Source organism: Pagrus pagrus (genome assembly GCF_965226575.1).
Source record: "Pagrus pagrus genome assembly, chromosome: 6".
Lineage (NCBI taxonomy): Eukaryota > Metazoa > Chordata > Actinopteri > Spariformes > Sparidae > Pagrus > Pagrus pagrus.
In genome coordinates this window covers 8,279,555-8,302,675 of record NC_140190.1, presented here as the reverse complement: position 1 = coordinate 8,302,675, position 23,121 = coordinate 8,279,555, and the positions used below count along the sequence as shown (strand labels likewise).

Genomic DNA, 23,121 nt, shown 5'->3' with positions numbered 1-23,121 from the left:
GCTGTGCCACACCACTGAAACTGCTCAGGAACGCTGCCAGAGACATGAACTGAGCTCAAGGTGTCAACCTCGAAACTCCCCAGGTCTGATGGAGCATTCGTGTAACATGCCAAAACAAGTCAGATCCATGAAGACCCCACCATTGATCTGACTTGGCTCTGACCAAAGGCATGGACACAGGAGGAGGTGTCCTGTGGTGCCACCAGATAGCACCAGGGCATAGGCAGCAGACCCTATAGGTTACAATTGGCCTCCATGGTTCAGATTTGTTCCAGTTCATCCCACAGGTGCTCAGTTGGTTTTGGATCGGGGGGATTTAGAGGCCAGGTCAAGGGTTAGTTGTGTTCCTCGGGTGCTGTTGCCATAAGGGGGTGTACTTGGTGTACAAGTGTGTTTGGGAATGAGGAGCATCATGTCAAGTGGCATCTACATGAGTGCCAGGACCAAAGTTTGTCTGCATTGTAAGGAGATGATCAATGTTATTTGCTTTACCTGCTGGTGCTTTTAATTTTGTGGCAGTCTTAGCATCCAGTCATTCTTACAAATGACTGGACGCTAAGTGTAGCTCCAATGCTTTATTTTCTCAGCCATATTTGGAGCTTGAAAATTATTTAAAAACACAGTAATTAGTGCTTCACTTTCTAGTCTCTCATGATCCGTTAAAACGCTGAACAAAAAATGTTGTACGCACTTCCTCTGCGCCTTATCTGGTGCGATGCCTTGTTTCGATCATACCAAAGAAGGGCAGAAAATATTCTGGAAATTCCCAAGTAGGCAGCGAGACTTTTCATGATGCCAGCTAGGGCTGTAGCTATAACTAACAATTATTTTCATCACTGATTCACAACAAAAACAACACGTCAAAAGATAATGAAAGATGCCCATCATATCAGAGCCCAAGGTGACGTCTTCAGAGTACTTTCTTGTTTGACCAAAACGCTCATTCAGTCTACAATGAAAGATAAGATCTTCAAATTAAATGCAGACTAAAGCAGCACACATCTTAGAAGCTGGGATCAGCAAATGATTAATGAATTAATCAATCATTAATCATTCATTAATCAGTTATTAATATTTTTGGTTTATTTTCTGTCGGTCAACTAATCAATGAATTGTATGACTGTTTCAACAATAATGCCGACAGCGACTACAACTCACAGCATTTATTACATTGCGTGTTTACACTGTATGAGCCTTGTGAGGTTATCGGATGAGTATCAGTTGTTTCCGATTCTGCCTGATGAATCATGTTTAATTTATGGAAGAGCTCCTTATCTAAGATTAGCTGCAGGTAATAAAGTGTGATTGTGTAGGCTTGGCGTGACTTGACACAATAATCTGTAGAGGAAAGTAAAATATGGTGCAAAGTCTTCTGGGAAAGGACAAGACCATATAGGTATCTATTGTTTTAACTTTCTTGGAGCACTGCTGCAGTATACTGTGGGAACTAAATGTGCCTCTTGATTGAGCGGTTCGCTGGTTAGCATAATTAGCGTTCATATACCAGATTAATTGCTGGCGGTCACATGTCGGTCATAAATTTTGCTCATAGATTGTGATCTTGCAGAACTGTCGGTCGATAGTCATTCTCGATTGCTTCTCTTGTGCTGCCAGTCGTCCTTCTGAACTCTAATGACCCACTTGGCATCGTATGAGGCCCCTGGCTGAGTTCCTGCTCTGCTGGGAGAGGAGGCCAGCAGCAGTCGAGGGGCCCCTGCCAACCACTGCTGCTTGCCTCTCAAACATTCCTGTCTGTGGGCTGTGGAGAGAAAATGCAAAACAAAGACTCCTTTTGTGCTGCCGGGCCTGTGGATGTGTGCGATTCGAGTGGAAACACAGCTGGCTGTCCAGCGTTGAGGGTTCGGTTGGTACAACTGTGCAGCAGTGTGGTGGGCGGTGTTGACAAGCTGCTTGCGCTGTGGATTTTACTGCGCTCAGGCCAAATGACCGTGACATTATTAAAATCACCCTCGGTTGCGTGTGTCATGTCCCAGTCACGAGGAAACGTGTATGCCTGTAAACCGAGGGAATCACATCCTTGATCCCTGTGCTGATGCCACCTTGGTGCTGCCTCAGACAGGATGTGTCTGAGTATTCGTTGATGTGTTTCTGTTGATACGTGTGACCTCGTTGGCAGTGAGTCTGTTGCTTACCGGCGGTTAAAAACTGCATAACATTATCCTAGATATTTCCCAACACTTTGATGGAGAAGAACACCCCCTCCTCCTTATGGGCTCCTAACCTGAGTACAAAGCCTTATTTTTTCACTGTACAGTATACAGAGAGGTTTCTACCAGCACCGGTGAGTTTAAAAGATTTAACCGATGAACTGAATCCTTCCTTGAATTCATGTAAAAGCTGTGGTCTGGTGTGACACCTGGGATCTTTGAGGGTTTCATAATCCCCTGCTCTCGGGTGTCAGGATGTGACGTACAGTAGATGATGAAGAAAACACAAGGGTTGCTACGACACCAGAGTTTACCTAGCCATGTGATTAAAGACTTGCCAGACAGTTCTGTCTGCTTACAGGGTTAAAAGGGAAAAATGTATCAATAATATATGGGATGATTTGAGGTATTTTAGGGAGTGTTAGCAATAGTGCTAAACTGATCTGTCAATTATTTGATGACTGAAATATTTTTGAAAACCTTGCTGAATATAAGTCCAGACAGTCCTCAGATTCAGTATGTGATGGCCTGAAAGAGCAATTAAGTTGACAGCTGCTCGATTAGTGAGCCCTGTCTGCAACTCACATAGTATGAACTGCAATAATTGATTGATTGATTGATTGATCATTCAATCAAAAGAAATTGCCAACCATCTGATAATAAATACTTTCAGTCATTTTCCAAGCAAAAATGTCAAACATTTGCTGGTTTCAGCTACTTAAATGTAAGAATTTGCTGTTTTTCTGTGTTGGCCTAGCTGGTAAAAGGGTGAAACTTGACGATAGCGTTCAGAAAACATTTCTCCGAAGCTCTGGTCATGTCCATGGTGCAAGCTGAACAACACACCTGTTAAATGATTGGCTGATTGCATGTCACTGTTATCACACTCCATTTTCAAGTGATATGATGAGCCAGGACGTATTCGTGATGTGCCTTCGTAGCAACTTGCATTTAATGCATTTAAGTGAAACTGTTGAACTTCCTATTGAACAGTGTTCTAACATTTTATCTCCCGGGCCTAAACTGATGCACTGATGTCTTTTTCTGGGGAACTAACTGGTTGAGGGTATTTATATCAGTACTGTATTGATATCAATATACTCAATATGGTTTACTGTCAACTATGCATGTTATACATGTATTGTCTTGTTAGCTATAATAGGGGTAATAGCAACATAATAAGTAAAGTCACTAGCGAGTGTTAACATCTGCGTCAATCAGACAACTTTTGGCCGATAACGATTATTCTCAGATAGACAGTAATCGGCCGGCAGATTAAATGGTTGGGTCCTATTGTAGACATTCATGGTCCCCAGAGGATGGTTCAAGTCAACTCAAAATTTTGCATGCTGACATGATTAAGTAAGATGGTGACAAATGATAAACATTTAAACTGCTAAATATCTGTGTTAAGCTTGCCATTGTGAGCTAGTTGCCATGCTAGTGTTAGCATTTACCTCAGGTGCAACCTTACAGAGCCTCTAGAATTGTTGCAGACTTGGGCACAATACCAATATCCCCCCTAAGGCCTTAAGCCCTGAACCCTCAAAAACTTGGCAGATGTCACCTGGTAAATGCTTGAGTGAGAGAGGCTGCAAAGGCTTGAATGGTATAAATAGAAATGGGACAGCGCTTTGTGACATTTCACTGAACCTTGTTCGTTTGGGACTCTTTATTTGCCATTTTAAAATATACTACGATAAAAACAAAATACAGGAGTACACATGTACACAAATAGAAACATATTCAATCAGATGTTTCAGGGATCCACAATGTTTCAAAAGCTTCTTACTTTTTTTATGTTTGATAAACTGTGTATAACATGAGATAGAGAAGCTTGACTTGATAGCATTGTGAATTAAAAAATGATGCATCCTCATTTAAATTTTAAAGCAGTGCAGTGTTCTCATATGCAGGGAAATTATCCTATCTGCTGGAGCATAAAAGTACAAAAGCTGTATCCCTGGTGAATACTGATTGCATGTCTTTGGTTTACATTTGGATTGTTTCATCACTGGATACATTGAATTTGTCACCTCTTGTTTGAATTTCTGAACGTACGGATTCATTAGATAAATGCTTTCTTCCTTTTGTTCCTTTCCTACCTCATCTTTTTTCCCTTCATTTTCCCATGTCCACTAATTTAATAGTAAAAGCACTCTCCTTAATGGCCAGACTCTGCTTTATAATAGGCAAAGGGAGGGGGGATGCTTGTGATTGGTTCCCTCTGAATGATGCAGAGTGATGTCGACTGCATACTGTTTTTAAAGAACATCACTGTAATGTTTACAAGACGCTGTTACTGCAGTGCTGCACAGGTCGACCTGTCACGGTGTTTTATATCCACAGACTTATCGTTGTCAGTGTACGGAGGGAGTTTGAGCTGCGGAGGAATTCAGCCGGGCTATTTTCACTCCGTACGCTGAGGCCGGTTGCTATGGTGTTGCCCATTGGCACCGTAGCTGCGCTGGCATCCCAGCGCGGGGTGTGGCGGGGTGCGTGACGAGCGGCGCCAGAGATCCACTTCAGAGTGACTCATATCCTCAGAGCTCTGCTGCCCTACATCTGAATATGCGTGCACACACCCACATAGACACACACACACACACACATACACACACACAACAGACATTCAACAATGCTGTGTGAGCAATGGAAAAAACATGATGTGTTTGATGTGATTCAGAGTGTAAAAATACATCCTGTGCATGTGCGAGGTGTGTTCATTTGAATACGTCTGTTTGTCTGTGTGGTTGACATAACTAAAAACTGACTGTTGAAAATTCAGCGCCTTCAAACGTGTGCACTGCTTTTTTCTTTGACGTATGCAAGCTGAGGCTTAGGGATCACCGGGACTCTTTGGCATATCATGTGATTAAACAAAAAAAATGTGATATGCAGACAGTGTGATTCCCTGCTCACACCTTTTGTGAAGGTACTTGCTGTGAAAATTTTTTGACTTTTAAAGGATTTGTGTTGACAGGGAGCGTAGTGTTATTGGTAAGAACAGGAAGGTGTTGCCTGTGGAGCTGTGATTAAGTTAGATCGGAGGAGGAGGAAAGTAGGTCATTGGGCCAGCAGGTCAGTGAAGCACGGATGACATCACAGTTATACAACCTCTGCTCTCCCGCTTACACAACACTCACTCTACGCTGCAGCTACTGCTGCAGCCGCTGCTGATACACTGGTGTCAGTGGGTAACAATTTTCTTTCCTCTTCTTATTTTGCTCTCATATCACTCAAGTTTTCTGGCATCCACTGTTTCTTTTGCCTTTTTTCAGTCTTGGTCTGCGTTCCTGTTAGCTTGACATGCCTCAGTTGTTCTGTCAGTACTTGGTGTGTAGAGAAAGTCTTTTCTCTCTTTTCTCTTCCCACTCCCTTTTAGATGTATTTGGCCACTTGTGTTGACAAAACGGTAATCTTAGATAAGACACCCATTCTCTGCAGCTTATATGTGTCATTAAGGGTCACATGCAGTGAGCTGTAAAATAACAATGCATAGCTGAAAGTCAATGGTCCATGATAAAACCTACGCTGCCACTTACTGTAATTTTTTCCCTTGCGTGTCTCACCATGAAGGTGTAAACACAGAGTGTTTGTTCTTGTCCTTGTTTTGATGAACCTGGCATGGAAAGTTAATTTGCGCCTCAACACAGCTAAGTGGGGTTTCCCTCAAACATATGCTGTGTGTTGTGATCCTTGGTCAATTGCTCATCAGTTAAAAAATGTCTGACATCAAATCCTCAAGGTCTGTTTTATGTATTTTATTCTTAGTTTTTTATCTTTGGGTAAATCTTGTTTACAATTTTTACCCCTAACCCTCGTTTTTGAGTGAACCCTTGCCTGTTAGAACAGAGTTACATGTGGTAGTGGTTGGAAACTCCCCCTCTGAAATGAAACAACCCTTCAAGACCTTCATACATCATCAGTTGCGATGATTGTGTTTATGTAAACAGCTGTGACCAGACATTTCCGATATGAAGTCTTCAGCTGCGTAACTGTGGCAATCCTGGTATTATCACAATGCCACTGATGGAGAAAGAAAAGCATGGATGCTTGCAGTTCGTTCACAACCTCACGCTATCAATTAGGTCACCAAATAAACAGAACATGGCCACTAGCGGTGCTTTATAGGCTTAATATTAGCAACCCGTGCGCCTACCCTGCCAGTCTGCACTGATATAAGGGGAGCGGTACCAACTGCAGCAATTTTGCTGCTGGACTTTAGTTCAATTTCAAAGGGGGAATGCAACAATAAAATATTTTAAAATGTGGGACTTTCATGCACAAATCAGCAATAATAATACACAAGCTAGCTACTGAGACATCAGCAAACTAGTAGCAATTGTTTTATGCTTGTTATAAAGAAAAAGACCATAATACATTCATTGGTGTGAAGTGTGCCTCTGAAAAACCTCAGTTTTGAGATCCATGAAGCCCTAATACTTCACCCTAACCCTCTATCCCACCAACGATTGGGATGCCCTCTCCTTAGGCATGAAAAGGGAGGTGCTAGAGCTAATATGTAGGGGAAGGGAGTGTATTGGGATTGTACCTTTCATGTAGGCGATGATACTGTCTTATGAGAATATCTTTTATTGTTTCTAAAATTGGAACAATAGTCTTAGGCTCTATTACAGATTAAAAAACAACCAAACAACATAAAATAGAAATGATGAAGTCAAATGAAGAAACAGAGCTCCATTGTTGTGATGTTTGCGGTGGCTTGGTTTGGTATTTTGGGGACTTGCCATGAATGGGAATGTGTGGTTACACCAGTTGTATCAGTAGGTGCAGCTGTGCTTTCTGCTGATTGGCTTACCCAATACTGCTCACAATAACAGACCTCAGTTGAACTCTTTTTGAATGTGAACAGATGAGCTAATGTAAAAATAAAAATCCCTCAAATATTAAAAACATTTTTATGGTATGAATGGAAGTGACATTCGTGCCATGAGAGAGCCGTGGAGAGTAACACTGAAGGGATTTTCTCACCAACAAACCATAAATAGGCCATTATGGTGAGAAAACCTCCCACACAGGTTCTGACGGTAACTGGTTCACAAAATAAAATGGGTCAAATATTTAGGCTAGAGACCCAGCGGGCCTTCTCATTTTAATTTGACAATCTATTGTAGGCCTACCTGCGGAAGGAGAATAGAGTTGGGCGATACATTGCCTGTCAGTGATGGGCTCAAACTATGACTGCAGACAGCGTTTCCCACGGGTTGAGAATTTACTTATGGCGGTGGTGGGTGGCGTGCTATGGGAAGGCAGGGAGTGTGACAGTACTGAGTGTGATGGTACAGTGAGTGACGGGCGTGTTCAATAATAGACCAGTCAAACAAAGGTTTAGAAATATTTATTTTTGGCCTATATTTAATCATTGAGCATTGAAACACTCTACATGTAGGGGTGTCACGATACATCGGTCGGGATCGATGTTTTGATTCAATGATCAACGATCCAGTAGCATCGATGCAAAGTGAAAACATCGATTCATATCGCCGCCGTCGTTAAGCTACACCTTTATTTTGAAAATTCCATGGCACGTCTGTGTCACGGTTTCCGTCGATGCACAACTCCTTTCTAAACAGTGCTTTCTTTTTATTAAAAAGAATAGATTGTTTTCCATTTAAAGGTCTGGAACCATCGATAAAATGATATTTCCACTGAAGCGTTCAGTAATAAAATTGTCAAATCATATTTTAGTTGCTTTTTGCGAGTTGATAAATAACAGATTGTGTTAAATGGGTATATCATCTCATATCAATAGCAGGCCCCCTGTATTCAATTGAATCAAAATCGTGGCAGACTTTGCGATATCGGCAAATATCATATTGTCATCCAAAGAATCGATATAATATCATATCGTGATGAAACTTAAATATCTACATACCACATTTTTATATTCATCCCAGTCAAGTTGTCGCCTTGAAGCAAGGCTGAGTGGCAGTGCCGTGTCCAGGTCATAATAATACATTCAAGCATGATCCCTGATTATTTTGGTTATTTCCTGGAAGTTATGGCAAATCGCCTCTTTTAAATCAGAGGAACCACTCACAAACATTCATATATTAAAACACTTTCCTCACTCTCCCAACATCTGATACAGTTTTGGTGGTGGAAAATGTAAAGCCATTGTCCACAGCCTCTCATTTTTGAGCTCCACTGTCACACATCACATTAAAGTCCCTCATACGGACCCCCTGTACTCAACCAAGGCGCTTACCTTTTTGTATTTTTTGCTGCAGTCATTAGCCTAAGTTGGATAATTGGACAGTGTGACGTGTGCCATTTTGGGATGTAGAAACCCTCAGCCCGACTGCTGCACCACTTTGAGTTTAGCACGGCTGTTAAAGAAAGGACCGTCACAGAGCATCAGGGGATAGCCGGCCATCTGGCTGTGTCCCATGCTGTCTCTCATATTAGACGGGCTAGCCGGCTTTATATGCATGGCTGTGGTCATAATTAATCGCATTCATCTTTTCTCCTTAGCTACCCTCACTTTTGGTACACTGCATTCTACCGTTCATATGCAGGCAAATTGATAACATTACATCACAGGATTGTGGACTAGTCTAAGGACATATCTGTTTCTCTTACCTCTTCTAGGCTCAGATGTTGCTGCCATGTGCCACACTCACACCCGAAGCAGACGAAAAACTCTGAAAGACCTCTTGTCAACTCTCTGCCCTCTGATTGAGGAAACTTTCCGTGACTCTACTCCAAGACTCACAGCGCTCCACCATCACCACAGTGTGTCCACCCAGACCCCACCTTCATCCAGCAGCACCTTCCTCATCCTCTCACAGGACTGGCTAAACTGTCAGTAAGGTAAGATTCAGCTTTACAATCTGGTTTGATGCTGTTTTGAATCACCTGGAGGTGATGAAGCTGTTGTAACATTTCATTTGGTCTTTCTTTCTCAAAGGTTCATTCACAAATGTCTACCTCACGATTAAAAGACCCCTCTCCAACACTGCGACCCTGAACAGGATACAAAATGACCTCGAGCATTGACCAGTGAGTCAGACTTTGAGTTACCTGCAGTCTATTCAATGCCTTTTTCAAACACCTGTTTTTCTCTCTAATCAACAGTCCAAAAAACCCATTTATTCACTGTAATATGCACTGTTTCTTTACTAGATTAATTATTTAGAACAGTTGCATAATTTAAAAACAATTGTGTCTATGTTTCCAGTTTTTTTTTGTCCTGCTTTTCCCTCAAAATAAAAAATGCATTATAGACAGGACTCTCTTAAGAGCTCATGAAAGATTATTGGAGAACACATATCAGAGGATGTTCTCCAACTGTTGGTTTGTTTTCTCTGCAGGGATGACAGCAGTATCTTTGATGGGTTAATGGAAGAAGATGAAAAGGACAAAGCAAAACGGTAAGATCCCTGTGGGCTGTTTTCAGTTTTATGAGGCTGGATTTTTTATTTGTGTGATTATGAAACTTTCACTCGGCAAGATTGCATATAAAGATACACCTAACTTACCTGCTGTCAAACATTAAGTAGGGCTATATCGTATTGTCCTATGTCTTGTAGATGTAGATGTGGCGTATTTGCCCAAAATAGATGCAGTCGTAGTCTTTTGTTAGTTTAGTTTATCGAGAGAAAACGTGTTGATCTTATTGTGTCTGAACCCACAGTGTGTCCCGTAACAAGTCTGAGAAGAAACGCAGAGACCAGTTCAATGTCCTCATCAAGGAGCTGGGCACTATGTTGCCGGGCAACACCCGCAAGATGGACAAGTCCACTATTTTGCAGAAAAGCATCGACTTTCTGCACAAGCACAAGGGTGAGGAACTGATCATCGGTTTGTTATGAAGATTTGTTGCGTTGTGAGTCACCGTCTTCATCTGGACCCGTTTGTTGACATGTTTTTATGTCTCCTTTATCAGAAATCGCTGCTCAGTCGGAGTCAACGGAGATCAGACAAGACTGGAAGCCTCCTTTTCTTAGTAATGAAGAGTTCACTCAGTTGATGTTGGAGGTAAGTTAAGAGCAGGAGTCCTCACATGTTCTGTTCTTTTTTTCGGGAATATGAGTGAATTAAAAGAGTACATTTTGTTTCCGTCAGGCATTAGATGGATTTTTCCTTGCAATCATGACTGACGGGAATATCATCTACGTCTCTGAGAGTGTGACGTCTCTACTCGAACACTTACCTGTGAGTATCATGTGAAGAGTCAGTATTACAAGTCTGTAACAATGCCCACGTGTCACCTGTGCCACCTGTTCACACAAGCTCAAAGACTTATCATTGTTGCGGATATTTCATGTGTTTCAGTCTGATCTTGTGGATCAGAACCTGTTGAACTTCCTGCCCGCGGGGGAGCATTCAGACGTGTACAAGGCTCTGTCCTCTCATATCATGGAAGGAGAGACACTGACACCCGAATATCTGAAAAGTAAGTGGGAATTTGTTTTTTACTTTAAGCAGCTGTGGCTGAGGAGGTGGAGCAGGGTGTCGGTTTGATCCCCACCTCCTGCTAGTCCCAGGCCCGGATGAATAGGGAGGATTGCGCTAGGAAGGGCATCTGGTGTTAAAAGCCTATAAAAAATCAAATATGTGGATAACGAATCAGATTTCCATGCTGGCATGATGGCAACAGATGATCCACTCTTGCAGCTGAAAGAAGATGAAGTGGAATCTTTGCATTTCCATTCATCTTACTATGCTGTTATATTATTAACTGGTTTGCTCAGTCATCTCTAGTGCCAATTATTTTCCTCAATTCTTATTTTTTCAGCTAAAAATCAGCTAGAGTTCTGTTGCCACATGCTCCGAGGGACGATCGACCCCAAAGAGCCCCCTGTGTACGAATATGTCAAGTTCATTGGAAACTTCAAGTCCCTGAATAATGGTGAGTTATACTGCTGCACATGAGCTGTCTGAAAATTGAGTTCAGTCTTCCAGGCTGTAAACCTTTCTGTGTTTTGTTTGTCACCAGTGCCTAACTGTACCCGCAACGGTTTTGAAGGAGTGATTCAGCGATCGCTTCACTCTGCCTTTGAAGACAGAGTGTGTCTCATAGCTACCGTGAGGCTTGCCAAACCACAGTTCATCAAGGTAAGAAGTCACTCTTCGTTCTTCAGTTTCTCAATTCTCCTTTTATCTGATCGACACACATTCGGTTTCCTGTCTCAGCGTTTGAAAAAGGTAGTTTTAATTAGGACAGAACTCGACAGTAACGGTTGCCCAGACACCCCGGGCAAACACATTTGGGCTCCTGTCAACCATTGTGTACGGTCCCCTGTTGCCTCGGTTGGCAACCACTTTTCTTTGTTTAAAAACACTTCATCTTTTCTTCCTGTTGAGTTAAAGAGATACTGTTGATTTTATTTAGTCTGCTGGAAATTGGGTGACCATGAGTGTGGAATAAAATCAAACGCTGGCCCATCATCATCGTGGATTAATACACAAGACGGGGCTACTGAGTCAGCAGAACCTAAATTAAAGAGAAGCAGTAACTTCATAAAGACTTGTGAGGCAAAGTAATACCAGAGAAACGGGAGAAGAGGAATGTAAACACTCAAATCTGGTTCTTTGGACTCCACCATGTTCAGCTCAGCATTCGCTCAGATCATTTTGTATTTAGTAAAGGGGTTTTTTAAACATTTGTAGAAAATGTCTAAATACATCCTACACTTCACCTCTACCCCTCACAGGAGATGTGCACTGTAGAAGAGCCAAACGAGGAATTCACCTCCAGACATAGTTTAGAGTGGAAGTTTCTCTTCTTGGACCACAGGTACAGTCCTTATTCCAGTGTGTCAAAATGTATTTGTCGCTGTGCTGTTTGTGTTTGTGTTTGTGTTACATGCTTTTGTTTTACCAATGAAGGGTGCGCTCACGCCTAACCTGTGTGGTGCAACAAGACAAGGGAAATGTCGTGACTGCACAGCAAACAAGCTCATATTATTATGATACTAAATGCCATTTTGTGTGTTAGTCACTGTTTATGATGCATGAGGTCCAGTTTCAGTCTTGACTAATACTGACCTGAATCAGTCATTTCTTTATGAGCAATTTGTGACTGAAGAAAATAGATAAATGCTTAAAATGCAGCATACCTGGTTTCAAGTAGTGTCATTTACCAGAATGAGATTTTCCCCACATTGTTTGTGATGTCATCCTGCATCAATAAGGATCAGTCACTTCACTGAGTGAATTGTCAGTGTGTTTGACTTTATGTTTATTCCGCCTGAACTGGACTAGAACTAAAAGGCAACAGTGTGTCTGTCTGTCTTGGTGTGGAGGTGTGAAAGCAGTCTAACTCTTTGGTACTCACAACATACTTTTTAAATGTGGTTTTGCTGCTGCAGCGGCACTGAAAAGAGCATGGAGACGAGTTAAAGGTTCATCTGTGGACTTGATTAATAACCCGTAAATGACTGTGCGTGATGACCTATTCATAGGACAGTATGAGTATGTTAACATTAGAAGAAGCTGTCCAGAGGTCAATCACTGACTCGTCTCAACAATGTTTTCTTTATTTGTTCAGAGCTCCACCCATCATAGGTTATCTCCCGTTTGAGGTCCTGGGTACATCAGGGTATGACTATTACCATGTAGACGACCTGGAGACTCTGGCCAAATGCCACGAACACTGTGAGTACATTTCTCTCAGACTTCAATAAAGGGTAATTCCACCATTAACACACATTAAAGTGTGTTTACAGGTCTTGGGGAGTACTACTGCATATGTGAAAAAAGTAGCATAAAGCCTTTTGTGGCTCCAGAGGAAGCTGCATAATCTGATTAATTGCCTCTAGTGATGACAGTCAGTGGTAAAGTTGCATTGTGGGTAATGTAGGCACCAGATTATAAAAAGGAAGAAGAATGCATGGAATAAAAAGGTGATATCTTTGGTTCTGATGTATTGATTTTGATCATTTGTTTTTAAACTGCGACTGTGAAATTTTGTCGTCTTCCTCTGGAGCCATAAAAGGCTTTATTCTACTTTTTCACATAAACATTAATACTCCATAGGACCTGTAAACACACTTTAATGTTTAAAATTGGCAGAATTGCCCTTTAATATGAGCTGTCAGATATTGGGTGTCACTCTGCTCTGCCTCCTTGTGTATCTGCAGTAATGCAATATGGCAAAGGAAAGTCCTGCTACTACAGATTCCTCACCAAAGGGCAGCAGTGGATTTGGCTTCAGACCCACTACTACATCACCTACCACCAGTGGAACTCAAGACCAGAGTTCATCGTCTGCACTCACACTGTTGTAAGGTACGTGGAAGATTTAACGGATGATATTTTTACATTCCTCCATACAAGAGTTGAAAAATGCATCTGTACCACATTATATTTTATTTTATTCACTGTCTCTGCTCTACAGTTATGCTGAAGTAAGAGCAGAGCAGCGCAGAGAACTTGGAATTGAAGAGTCACAACCTGATATCACAGTAGACAAGGTGAGACATCTGTCCAACATTAATTGTGAAATGATGGGTCAGTAATCTGTGACGATGGTTTTCAGAGGGGACAGTGACTGTATTGTCTTTCCCTCCACCTCACAGCAGTCCCAGGACTCAGGCTCCGAGTCCCAGCTTAACACGTCCAGCCTAAAGGAGGCTCTAGAGCGCTTCAACAACAGCCGGACACCCTCGGCCTCGTCTCGCAAATCATCGCACACCGCTGTGTCTGACCCAGCCTGTAAGTTCCATCAACAAACAGCTGTTGACACTTCTACTACTACTTTTTTCTTTTTTTTTTTTAGTTTTTCTGAGTGTTGTGTTTGTATAATCTCCCCCAGCATCACAGATGAAGCTTCAGGCAGACAGGAGTACACCACGTCGTCAGTCAATCTCTGCTGTGGAGATGACGTCACAACGGAGATCATCTATCAGCAGTCAGGTCAGCGAAGGGACAGTAACAGAGTCTGGTGTCAAATGGCTCTATTAGGGATAAAAAGAGGACTTAACTGATCCTCATGCTTTTTTGTTTGGTGTCTCCTTTATCAGCAATCGATGAGCTCCCAAAATACAGGACAGAACATGGCACCATCCATGGTTTCACAACAACAACAACAACAGCAGCAGCAGCAGCAGCAGCAACCGCAACCGCAACCGCAACAGCAGCCTCAACAGCAAGAAGTTCAGACCAGCAGCCAAGTAAGATGTTTATAAAATCTAACCGATTCTGTCCATTTTTAATTTGTTTACTTGACAGGGACAGTGCGCAGCTTTAGCTGTATCAGAGAAAGTACTACAAGCTGGTTAACATCTGTAGTTCCTTGGCAGGAGACAGAGATAACATCTCTGTAAGCCTTTGTTTAAGATAATTTTAAATTAAATGATGTAAAAAATGTATTAAACAATTTTGTTCATCAATTCAGAATTTGCTCTGATCTTATAAAATGTATTGTCTGAATAGGAACAATTTAAAGAAACAGATTTTGATCAGCATTAGACCTTTGGATTTAGATCTTGTTGTTGGCTGTTTTCCAGCCATATGGAAAAAATATGATCTGCTATGATTTATCCCACCTGCCCTCTCACAGTTTATATTTAAGTTATTTTGTTTATTTATTTTTGCCGTGATATTTTCATCTGTCGGACAACATACTGCTGTATGTCTGCAAACGTAACGTGACACTGAATCAGCGTTTAGAATGAATTACTCATCTCATGCTGTGCCTGATGGAAATGTTCTCACATGAACCACCTCAGCAGCTGGCATTTCACTTCCCGCTGTGTCACCTATCTTTGACAGTCGATGGTGCAGTTCTGCAGCCAGCTAGAAGCCATGCAAAACCTGAAAGATCAGCTGGAGCAGAGGACCAGGATGATCGAGGCCAACATTCAGCGGCAGCAGGATGAGCTGCGTCAGATCCAGGATGAGCTGCAGAGAGTGCAGGGACAGAGTCTGCAGGTGAGACTTGCTCGGGAGTGTGTGGCCCAATAGATATATCACATTGTGCTTTTCTATTGTTTTCTTTATTTACTGTTTGGATTTGCTGTTATAGCTTCAGAGGGAGTCAGCATCTGTGATGTATGTTTCAGATGTTCTTGCAGAAAGGAGCCGGAGGACTAAATCTGAGCTCTGTGCAGTTGGCCCAGGGGAACGCTGTGCAGCAGGGGGGAACGCTCAGCATGCAGGGCCAGGTGGTGTCTGCAGGGCCTCTGCAGAACAGCATACAGCAACAACATGCTGTCCAGCCCCAGTCGCAACAACAAACACTCCTACGGGAACAGAGCACTGCACTTTCACAGGTCAGAATAACTAAATTGTCCTACTTTTTCCCACGTTCATTAAATTGACACATATCCTCACTTCATTTTGTTTCTTTGTTTGCTAGAGATGTTGTCTCTTACTCTGGTTCTGTGTATTTCAGTCTCAGAGGTCGTCTCTCACCCTGCAGCCTCAACAGAATCAACTGCCTGCGTCCCTCTACAACACAATGATGATCCCTCAGCAAAGCTCCTCCAACGTGGTCCAGATTGCAACGAGCCTGGCTCAGAACGCTGTACCCAACACTCCTGCTGTGGCTACATTCGCACAGGACCGTTCAGCTCAGATTAGGTTTGCATCTTCACTTACGAGTTGCCCTCTTTATTGTCACGGTAAATTTTTTTTCCTTCGCAGCAAAGGTTCACTGATTGCACCATCATCCTGCCCACCATTTTCATTTGATGTTGTAAAAGCGTTTCTACAATGCAGATGAAGATTATTCCTGACTTTTATTTCCTTTGCCCACTTCCTGTTTCTGACAGGTTTCCTGCAGGCCCTCAGCTGCTCACCAAGCTAGTGACGGGGCAGATGGCATGTGGGGCAGTCATGGTCCCCACAACAATGTTTATGGGTCAAGTGGTGACGGCCTTTGCTCCTCAGCAGGGCCAAACCCAGACCATCAGCATTTCCCAGCAGCCACAGCAACAGCAGCAGCAGCCGCAGCAGGAGCAGCAGGTACAGCAGCAGTCACAGGTCACAGCCATGCAGCCAGGGCAGGCTCCACTGGCCCAGCAGCAGACACAGTTCCTACAGGTAACACTTGGCTGGAGGTGAACAGTTAGGCTGCACTAGGCAACTTTCTGTTGTTTGGTTTTATTTCAAACAGCCTTACTTTATTGAGATGTTTGTTTGTGTCTCAATATCACAGTTTTCTTCATTGGTAGCAGCCACAGTGAGTTTGTTATGCCACTGTAACTTAGTGCTGTTTTAAGGAAATCTATCTATACATGAGTCAGCAGTAATTAATTTCCTCCCTAAGAACTAACTCATCTAAATTTCTCGCTCAAGGCTCCTCGGCTTCTTCATGGAAACCAGTCCACCCAGTTGATCCTGCAGGCAGCGTTCCCTCTTCAGCAGCAGGGTGCCTTCACTGCCACAACGCAACAGCAGCAACAACAACAGTTACAACAACAACAACAACAACAACAGCAGAAGCAGTTACAGCAGCAGAAACAGCAGCTGGCCCCTCACAGGGCGGATAGTTTGTCTGATCGCTCTGCGACGCAGCCACAGTAGCTGGCTGCAGCCAATCGGACGTGGACTGAGCCACACCCAGACGTGGGTGTCTTTGTGACGGGGATCTAAAGAGGAGTTCTGCTGGAAGTGCAGCACTGAGACCAGGCCTCAGTGGCTGAGAAGTGATTGGACGGGGAAGGCCTTGGCTTCCCTTCCCTCACAAGGATCTTTTGCTGTTTGCACTTTACTCCTGAGCACAGAGTGATGCAGAGAACCGGACTGGGCCCTCTGTGGCTCCGGCAGAAGGCTTCGGCTCTGGGTTGAAGCCTTTTTCTCCAAGAAAACAGGGAGCCTCAATCCCTGTAATGGACTCCCCCTCACACCCCTCCCGTGGCCCTCTCCCTGTGTGTTTAGTGTGTGTGTGTGTGCGTTTGTGTGTGTGTGTGTGTGTGTGCCCTCACAGGATTATTTTATGCAGAGCTCTCCAGTCAATGCAGCGAAGCTTCTATCAAGCTTTACGGACGTCCTGCAGAACAGCCAGAGGCTTGTTTGTTTTGGATGTTTTCTCCTGTTCTTGTTTTTCATGTAAAAAATATGATGAGTCAGAAAATATTTTTAAGAACGTGGTGTAGATTGAACTTTTACTGTACAGAACATCATGTGTAATATATAATGTAAATAATATGAAAAAGAAAGAACTAATATTTTATATGATGCATGAAATGAAATGCGTAGTCTGTTCTTTGCAGCTTTGAATATGCTTTTTTTCTAGTACTCTCGGAAAAAAAGATCTTAAAATGCTCAGTGGCTGATATTTTCACAGACTTCCTTTCTCCTATGGGATGCGTTTGTGTGTCTGCATAGTAGACGATGCCGATGCTGCTTGTTGTGTCACAGTTTGTTTGATCCTTTACCCACATTTACACAGAATTTCCTAAAAAAAAGGCCAAACGAGAGAAATGTTTTAAAGTATTTTTAAGATTTATAAGACGTGTTTAAAATCCACACACTAAAGACTAAACTCAACTTGAGTCAAATATTGAGAATGAAGACGACAGAAGTTGAATTTTCCAACACAATCCTTCATATTTAGCACTTCTGCTGAGATCCCTCCATTTCTAAGCCATCCATGATGCCTGTGTGGTACCTTCATTTAAAGAAATATCTATTCCTCAAAATATATTTAATTTAAAAAAACGTGAACTCAAACTTGGCTTGAGTGGAATGATTCAAAGTATATGTTTTTTGTCCTTTTTATGGCTTTATTTGATAGCACAGCGTGAGAGACGGGGGATGACGTGCAGCAAAGGGCCGCAGGTCGGACTCTAACCCTGGGCTGCTGCAGCGAGGACGCGGCCTCTGTGCGTGGGATGCGTGCTCTACTAACTGAGCTACTGTGTACGATTTCTTCACTGGCAGTGTCATCATCCATCCGGTGTTAAGCCACTTATCTCAAACAGAGTAAGGAGAGCAGACGTCCTTTTTTCCCCACGTCCTCCTCCGCTTCTCTCTGGGGGACTTTCAGTCAGTCCTGTCACTAACCAGAGATACTTAGTGGTTGGATTTGAGTTTGTCTCATGAGAACTTTTCTTTCTGGTTCTCTGTCATACTCCAATAAAACAGCTGCATTACTTCAGCTAATCCATCTAAAACTTTGCAGTTCTCTGCATGTTCACACACCACTTGGGAGCAGCGGAAGGAAAGCAGGCACAAAACAATATCAGCATTTATTTGTGGTAACGTTTGAGTCTCTTTTAGACAGTTTTTGGTCTCCACCAACACCTGAGAGAAATATCTGGCTCGTCGGCTGCTGAATGCTCCACTATATTAGGTAGTACTAGTAGTAGTAATACTAGTAGCCATGTGGTCCATTGTTAATCGAAAAATATTGATTATAGCAGCATTAAAATGGAATATGATCCTTATATGATGCTGTGGGGAACATTATAAAAAAGGCCAAATCCACAAAGAAACGCATGAAGACATGTTTTGCTAAATTGTAAGCTTTGATGAGCTTTTTAACGCAGACCCCCTACACACTCTGCTGCAGCGGGCCTGCCTGGCAGCCTCCTCACCATCTGATCTAATTCACCGTCAGATGGTATGAGGCGGGCAGCTCAGCTTGTTCTTCATCTGTGTCAAGTGACTGGCTGAGCTCGACACATGGCTACAGTGTCTGCCGAAACACATACAGAACAGACATGCACGCATCATTTTACATCTTTAGTTTGACGCACAGAACATAATTCATCCTCTGTGCAAAATGTGAGGCACCATAAAGGTTGTGCTTGGTTTAATCCTCGCCTTGAGTAGCAATGGACAAAATGCTAAAAATAAATTGTTTGCGCCTTGTTGCTTTGGAAGATTGGACCCGCACCAAAGTAGCCTTTTTAACCGGTTAAGGTGACCCAGTTTGAGTTTGTCAGTGGAGAAATAAACTATCGCATGAAACAGCTGCTGCTCCACCGTGACGTGACTGTGAGTCCAGCTCAGTTTGTGTGTTTGAACATGTAGAAAATTGATTTTGAGAAGATCTTATGACATTAATCATTTTCATTGAACACCAAAGTATTCGGCGTCTGTTTCAAATGTTTAGTGAGTGGGACTGTCACTGTATTATTTTAAATCAGTCCTCTCAGAGTACATTTGGCTTTAATCATATTTATGTAATTGCTTCTTTTTTTAAAGCAGTTGTCATGTTCCCCTCTGTGGCTTAATCATCATAACAACTGAGTTATTTTTGTTTTTGTAGTTGGTCACGTCTGCGTCCAGTGTCGAGTGTACGGCCACTTAATTCATCCAGTTCACTCATTCAGCTTTCAATGTGCAGTTAACGCATCTGAGGGACTGTATGAAAATGATTAGGGTGGGGAGGGGGGATGAGCCTTATGTTTGCCTTTTTTAAAAAGCAAGACCCCCTCCAGTTCTTAATATTTGGTTTGGACTTGACTTCATGAGAAAAAACTGTTTTTAAGCTTAAACATTATATTTTTCACATCGCCTGAATTGCACATCAGCAGTGGAATCAGCAATTTTCCAAAATGAGCCTACAGTCAACATAAGAAACTCAACATGTGTCCTGTTTACAGATGAATCCAGCTGAATGAGTGAACATGGTAGAGGCAGGAGCTTTGTAATAGAAGCACAGGTTTGGTCACAACAAACAGGGATGACCTGTTGCTCCGATGGTCCATTATTCTGAAACCCCCATAGTCCTGTCGAACAGCCCATTATCCCACTGCACAGTCCACTGCTCTGAAGGTTTGTCGTTCAGAAAATAAACGGTCTAAATATCTTAGGGTTAGGGCGATCGTTTTTTGCTGAAGATAACCTATTAAGGGTAAAACCCTGCTGATTCAGCACCACGGACAGGGCCAGCTGTCATTGAACTAACAGCTACAGGGAGAGAGTGTATTTTCGGAGTAATGGCCGTTTGTTTTCAGGATAACGGGCTGTTCGACGAACGGGCTTTGGGTCAAATGGAACATTTTTTGCACTCTTGAGGTTTCAGATTATAATCAGCTGCTGGAACAACGGCATGGCACCCGCTAAACACGCAATAATTTATAGATTTACTCCGTATTACACATTTGATTTTACCATAAGTTATGTGACAATGCAGAATAAAGCGAAGGCAACTGCTGGCTAGTAAAAAAAAAAAAAGAGCCTCACCCTTCATAGTGTTGAAAATACATAACACTGCCCACTGTCGGACCCCGCCTCTCGTCTAACTATTTACATACGGTCCCTAAAACCTGCTTTTCTCCACTGTGTTGTTCCATAAAGATGGATCTACTGTAGTCAGAGTCGATGTAGTCTTGACTCTTCTTTTCCTTTAAAATCACATGTGGTGCTGCAACACATATCAGTATTTAAACAACATTTCTCTGCCAAACACTTTAAGAAAACCTGCGGTGCGATACACCTCCGAGAATGTAACTATAAATATCATCAACATGAGGAGACGTGTGGCTGTGTGAGACTTTTGCACAATGTATGATAAGACATGCAGTAAATAAGAGAAGTTAATTATTTTTCTATTGCCGCAATAGACCTCATGAAGCTAGGGTATGTACGTGACGTCGAACACAGAGGACACCGCTTCTAAATGTGGAAAAAAAAAATGCCATGAAGGATCTTAAACGAACTGTGACATACACGCAAGACTGTTGAACCCCCAGAAAGAAGCTGGTTTATGTGGTTATGCAAAGACTTTGTATCAAACTCAAGGGTTGTTTTAAATCTTCACCCAACGCTCAAGTTGTTTTCCTTCATGCTGGAAACTGTTGAAATTGACAGAAGGCGATTGAAAGATGTGAGGGAAAATGTTTTGCTATCCAAAGAGAGGGAAACCACAGAAGGCGAGCCCTGAATGAAAGGACACAGTGCGTTGTGGTAAATGTTGTGGTGTTCTGATGTACACACTAGAAAACTCTGAATGTCTATCAGTGCTCTCTCGCTCCGTTCTCAGTTCATGTTTGTGTGGCGTTCCCGTTTGGCTCATGAAATTTACCGCTGCGACACACTTCACCGGCAGCACACACCTGTTGTTATTAAAGGGTTAATCTGCAACCGAGTCAGTGATGTCAGAGCAGGTGCCGGTGAAACACCCGCTGTGACGTCACCGATGCGACAACACCTTAGCCCAGACGCTAACACTGTGAATTGTTTGACACATTTGGCACCACTTTCCAAAAAAGCCCCATTCGTTTCAGTTGAAACTGATTTTTATTAATGGTCAGCCAATAATTTACTGACGCTGAATAAGAATTAAACAACTGTTAGGTTACCAGGCTGTGAAAACTGCCATCCCATGTTTTCTAAAAAGAGAGAAAAGTCTGATTAAAGATTTTAAACTGCAGTTGATTTATCAACTAATTGATAAGTCGATCAAAAGAAAATATATTACCATCTATTTTGATAACCAGTTATTCGTTTCAGTCATTCTTGAAGCAAAAGTGTCACAAACACATTTCCAGCTTCTTAAATTTAGAGGATTTAGATCTGCTTTACTTTGTCACCAACAACAGTAAATGAAGAGTATTGGACTGTTTGAAGACGTCACTTTGGAAAATTGTAATGAGCATCTTTTACTTTATTCACATTTTACAGATGACAATGAATTGATAATGAAAGTAATTATTAGCCGCAGCCCTTACGACTGCAGACCTGATGGATCAAAACTCGAAATAATATAGAAACTGCAATAGGGACAAGTAAAATGTCCAAATCAGTTTTTTGATAAAGGTAAAATGTGACCAAACAGAATTATAATGAAGTCATCGAGTGCCATTCTGGCCTTCAGGTATAAGCAAACATGTTTGTCATCATATTATCATGATTTTAATAGTTTCATCAGTGAAAATGAAAACTGTGATGCAAAAAATACTCATTGTGAATCATGTCGCAAACATAATATCTGTCCAAAAATCATCCCAATATAATTTGTGGATCATATCGTACAGCTCTGCCTGCCACCTCTAATTCACCTCGTTACAGGGCTGCAGCTGATATTAGATTACTTTCATTCTTCATTAATCTGTCAAGTGTTTTCTATATTCATTGAAAAGTGTGTTAAATTCAGAAAATTTGCCCACAGCTTTAAGATCATGTCTTCATTCATCGGGAATTTAATTTAGATTTATATTAAAGAGGAGGAAAGCAGCAAATGTTTGACATTTGTTTGAAAAATGACTGATGATTATCAAAATAGTTGCCAAGTAATTGTCGATTGACCAAATGTTTAACTGATTAATCCTGTCACCTCTTTCTTGAATAATGAATAACCACTATTAAAGCCTTTATTTTGAAAGGCCCTATTATAAAGTGGTGCCATATTTTGGATTCTGTCCTACATGCTTCTCTGCAGATCCACAATTGAAATGCCAACATGCCGAGTTTATTTTCTCCTGCTGCACTCGGCACAAGGACGGAGGATTTATGTTTGCACTCTTCACATCCACTACTGCCGCCTGCTGTTCAGTTTTACGCAGTGCTCCAATTCAGCACCAGCCAAACGCTGGCAGAATAAGCGAGTGGCTGTTGGATCCGCTTCACTCACCAGCCAGAAAAAACAATAGTGATCTTCTGTGTGGCTGGTAAATTATGAGAATTCACCAGGCACATGGTCAGTGGATAAAGAAGTTAATTTGGCACTCTGGTTTTAGGCTCTCTGACTGGAATTAAACTTGGATTAAACATTACATTACATGGTGTGCGTGCGTGGTTGCACCCTCAATAAACAATAGTTAATAATAAACAATAATGCATTCTTCTTCACGCTGAAAGCACTTTCCACAGGTGTGTGCTCGCTGCCTCGCATTTATTTCCTGAGCCAAACGGTTCATAAATTAAAACATAACCTTTACAGGCAAATGTATCGATCGTTTGCTCCCCTTCAATTTGAAAATAAATCTGTAATGAAATGTCTCTGGTGTCCTGTTGAATACTGTTGTTCTTCTCATTTACGCATTTCCTTCAGCTCAACACAGCACAAATGATTGGTTTGGAAATC

The 23,121-nt window shown here is 42.1% G+C and overlaps 1 protein-coding gene across 3 annotated transcripts in view; it reads left to right on the top strand.

Moving 5' to 3' along the window:
- Positions 1–23,036, top strand: part of clocka (clock circadian regulator a) — a 30,873-nt gene extending 7,837 nt beyond the window's left edge. For 2 of the 3 annotated variants that reach the window (XM_084356056.1, XM_084356057.1), the window contains exons 3-24: positions 8,784–9,005; positions 9,103–9,194; positions 9,506–9,565; positions 9,829–9,977; positions 10,081–10,172; positions 10,260–10,349; positions 10,470–10,590; positions 10,933–11,046; positions 11,134–11,252; positions 11,852–11,934; positions 12,688–12,794; positions 13,280–13,427; positions 13,537–13,612; positions 13,718–13,853; positions 13,954–14,054; positions 14,162–14,311; positions 14,913–15,071; positions 15,203–15,412; positions 15,535–15,722; positions 15,914–16,184; positions 16,300–16,323; positions 16,440–23,036. In XM_084356056.1, the coding sequence (XP_084212182.1) occupies positions 9,175–9,194; positions 9,506–9,565; positions 9,829–9,977; positions 10,081–10,172; positions 10,260–10,349; positions 10,470–10,590; positions 10,933–11,046; positions 11,134–11,252; positions 11,852–11,934; positions 12,688–12,794; positions 13,280–13,427; positions 13,537–13,612; positions 13,718–13,853; positions 13,954–14,054; positions 14,162–14,311; positions 14,913–15,071; positions 15,203–15,412; positions 15,535–15,722; positions 15,914–16,184; positions 16,300–16,323; positions 16,440–16,667 (2,646 nt within the window). In that variant the 5' untranslated portion in view covers positions 8,784–9,005; positions 9,103–9,174 and the 3' untranslated portion in view covers positions 16,668–23,036. The remainder of the gene's footprint in view (positions 1–8,783; positions 9,006–9,102; positions 9,195–9,505; positions 9,566–9,828; positions 9,978–10,080; positions 10,173–10,259; positions 10,350–10,469; positions 10,591–10,932; positions 11,047–11,133; positions 11,253–11,851; positions 11,935–12,687; positions 12,795–13,279; positions 13,428–13,536; positions 13,613–13,717; positions 13,854–13,953; positions 14,055–14,161; positions 14,312–14,912; positions 15,072–15,202; positions 15,413–15,534; positions 15,723–15,913; positions 16,185–16,299; positions 16,324–16,439) is intronic. The other variant, XM_084356058.1, reaches the window with a different exon arrangement.
- The last annotated feature ends 85 nt before the right edge of the window (positions 23,037–23,121 follow it).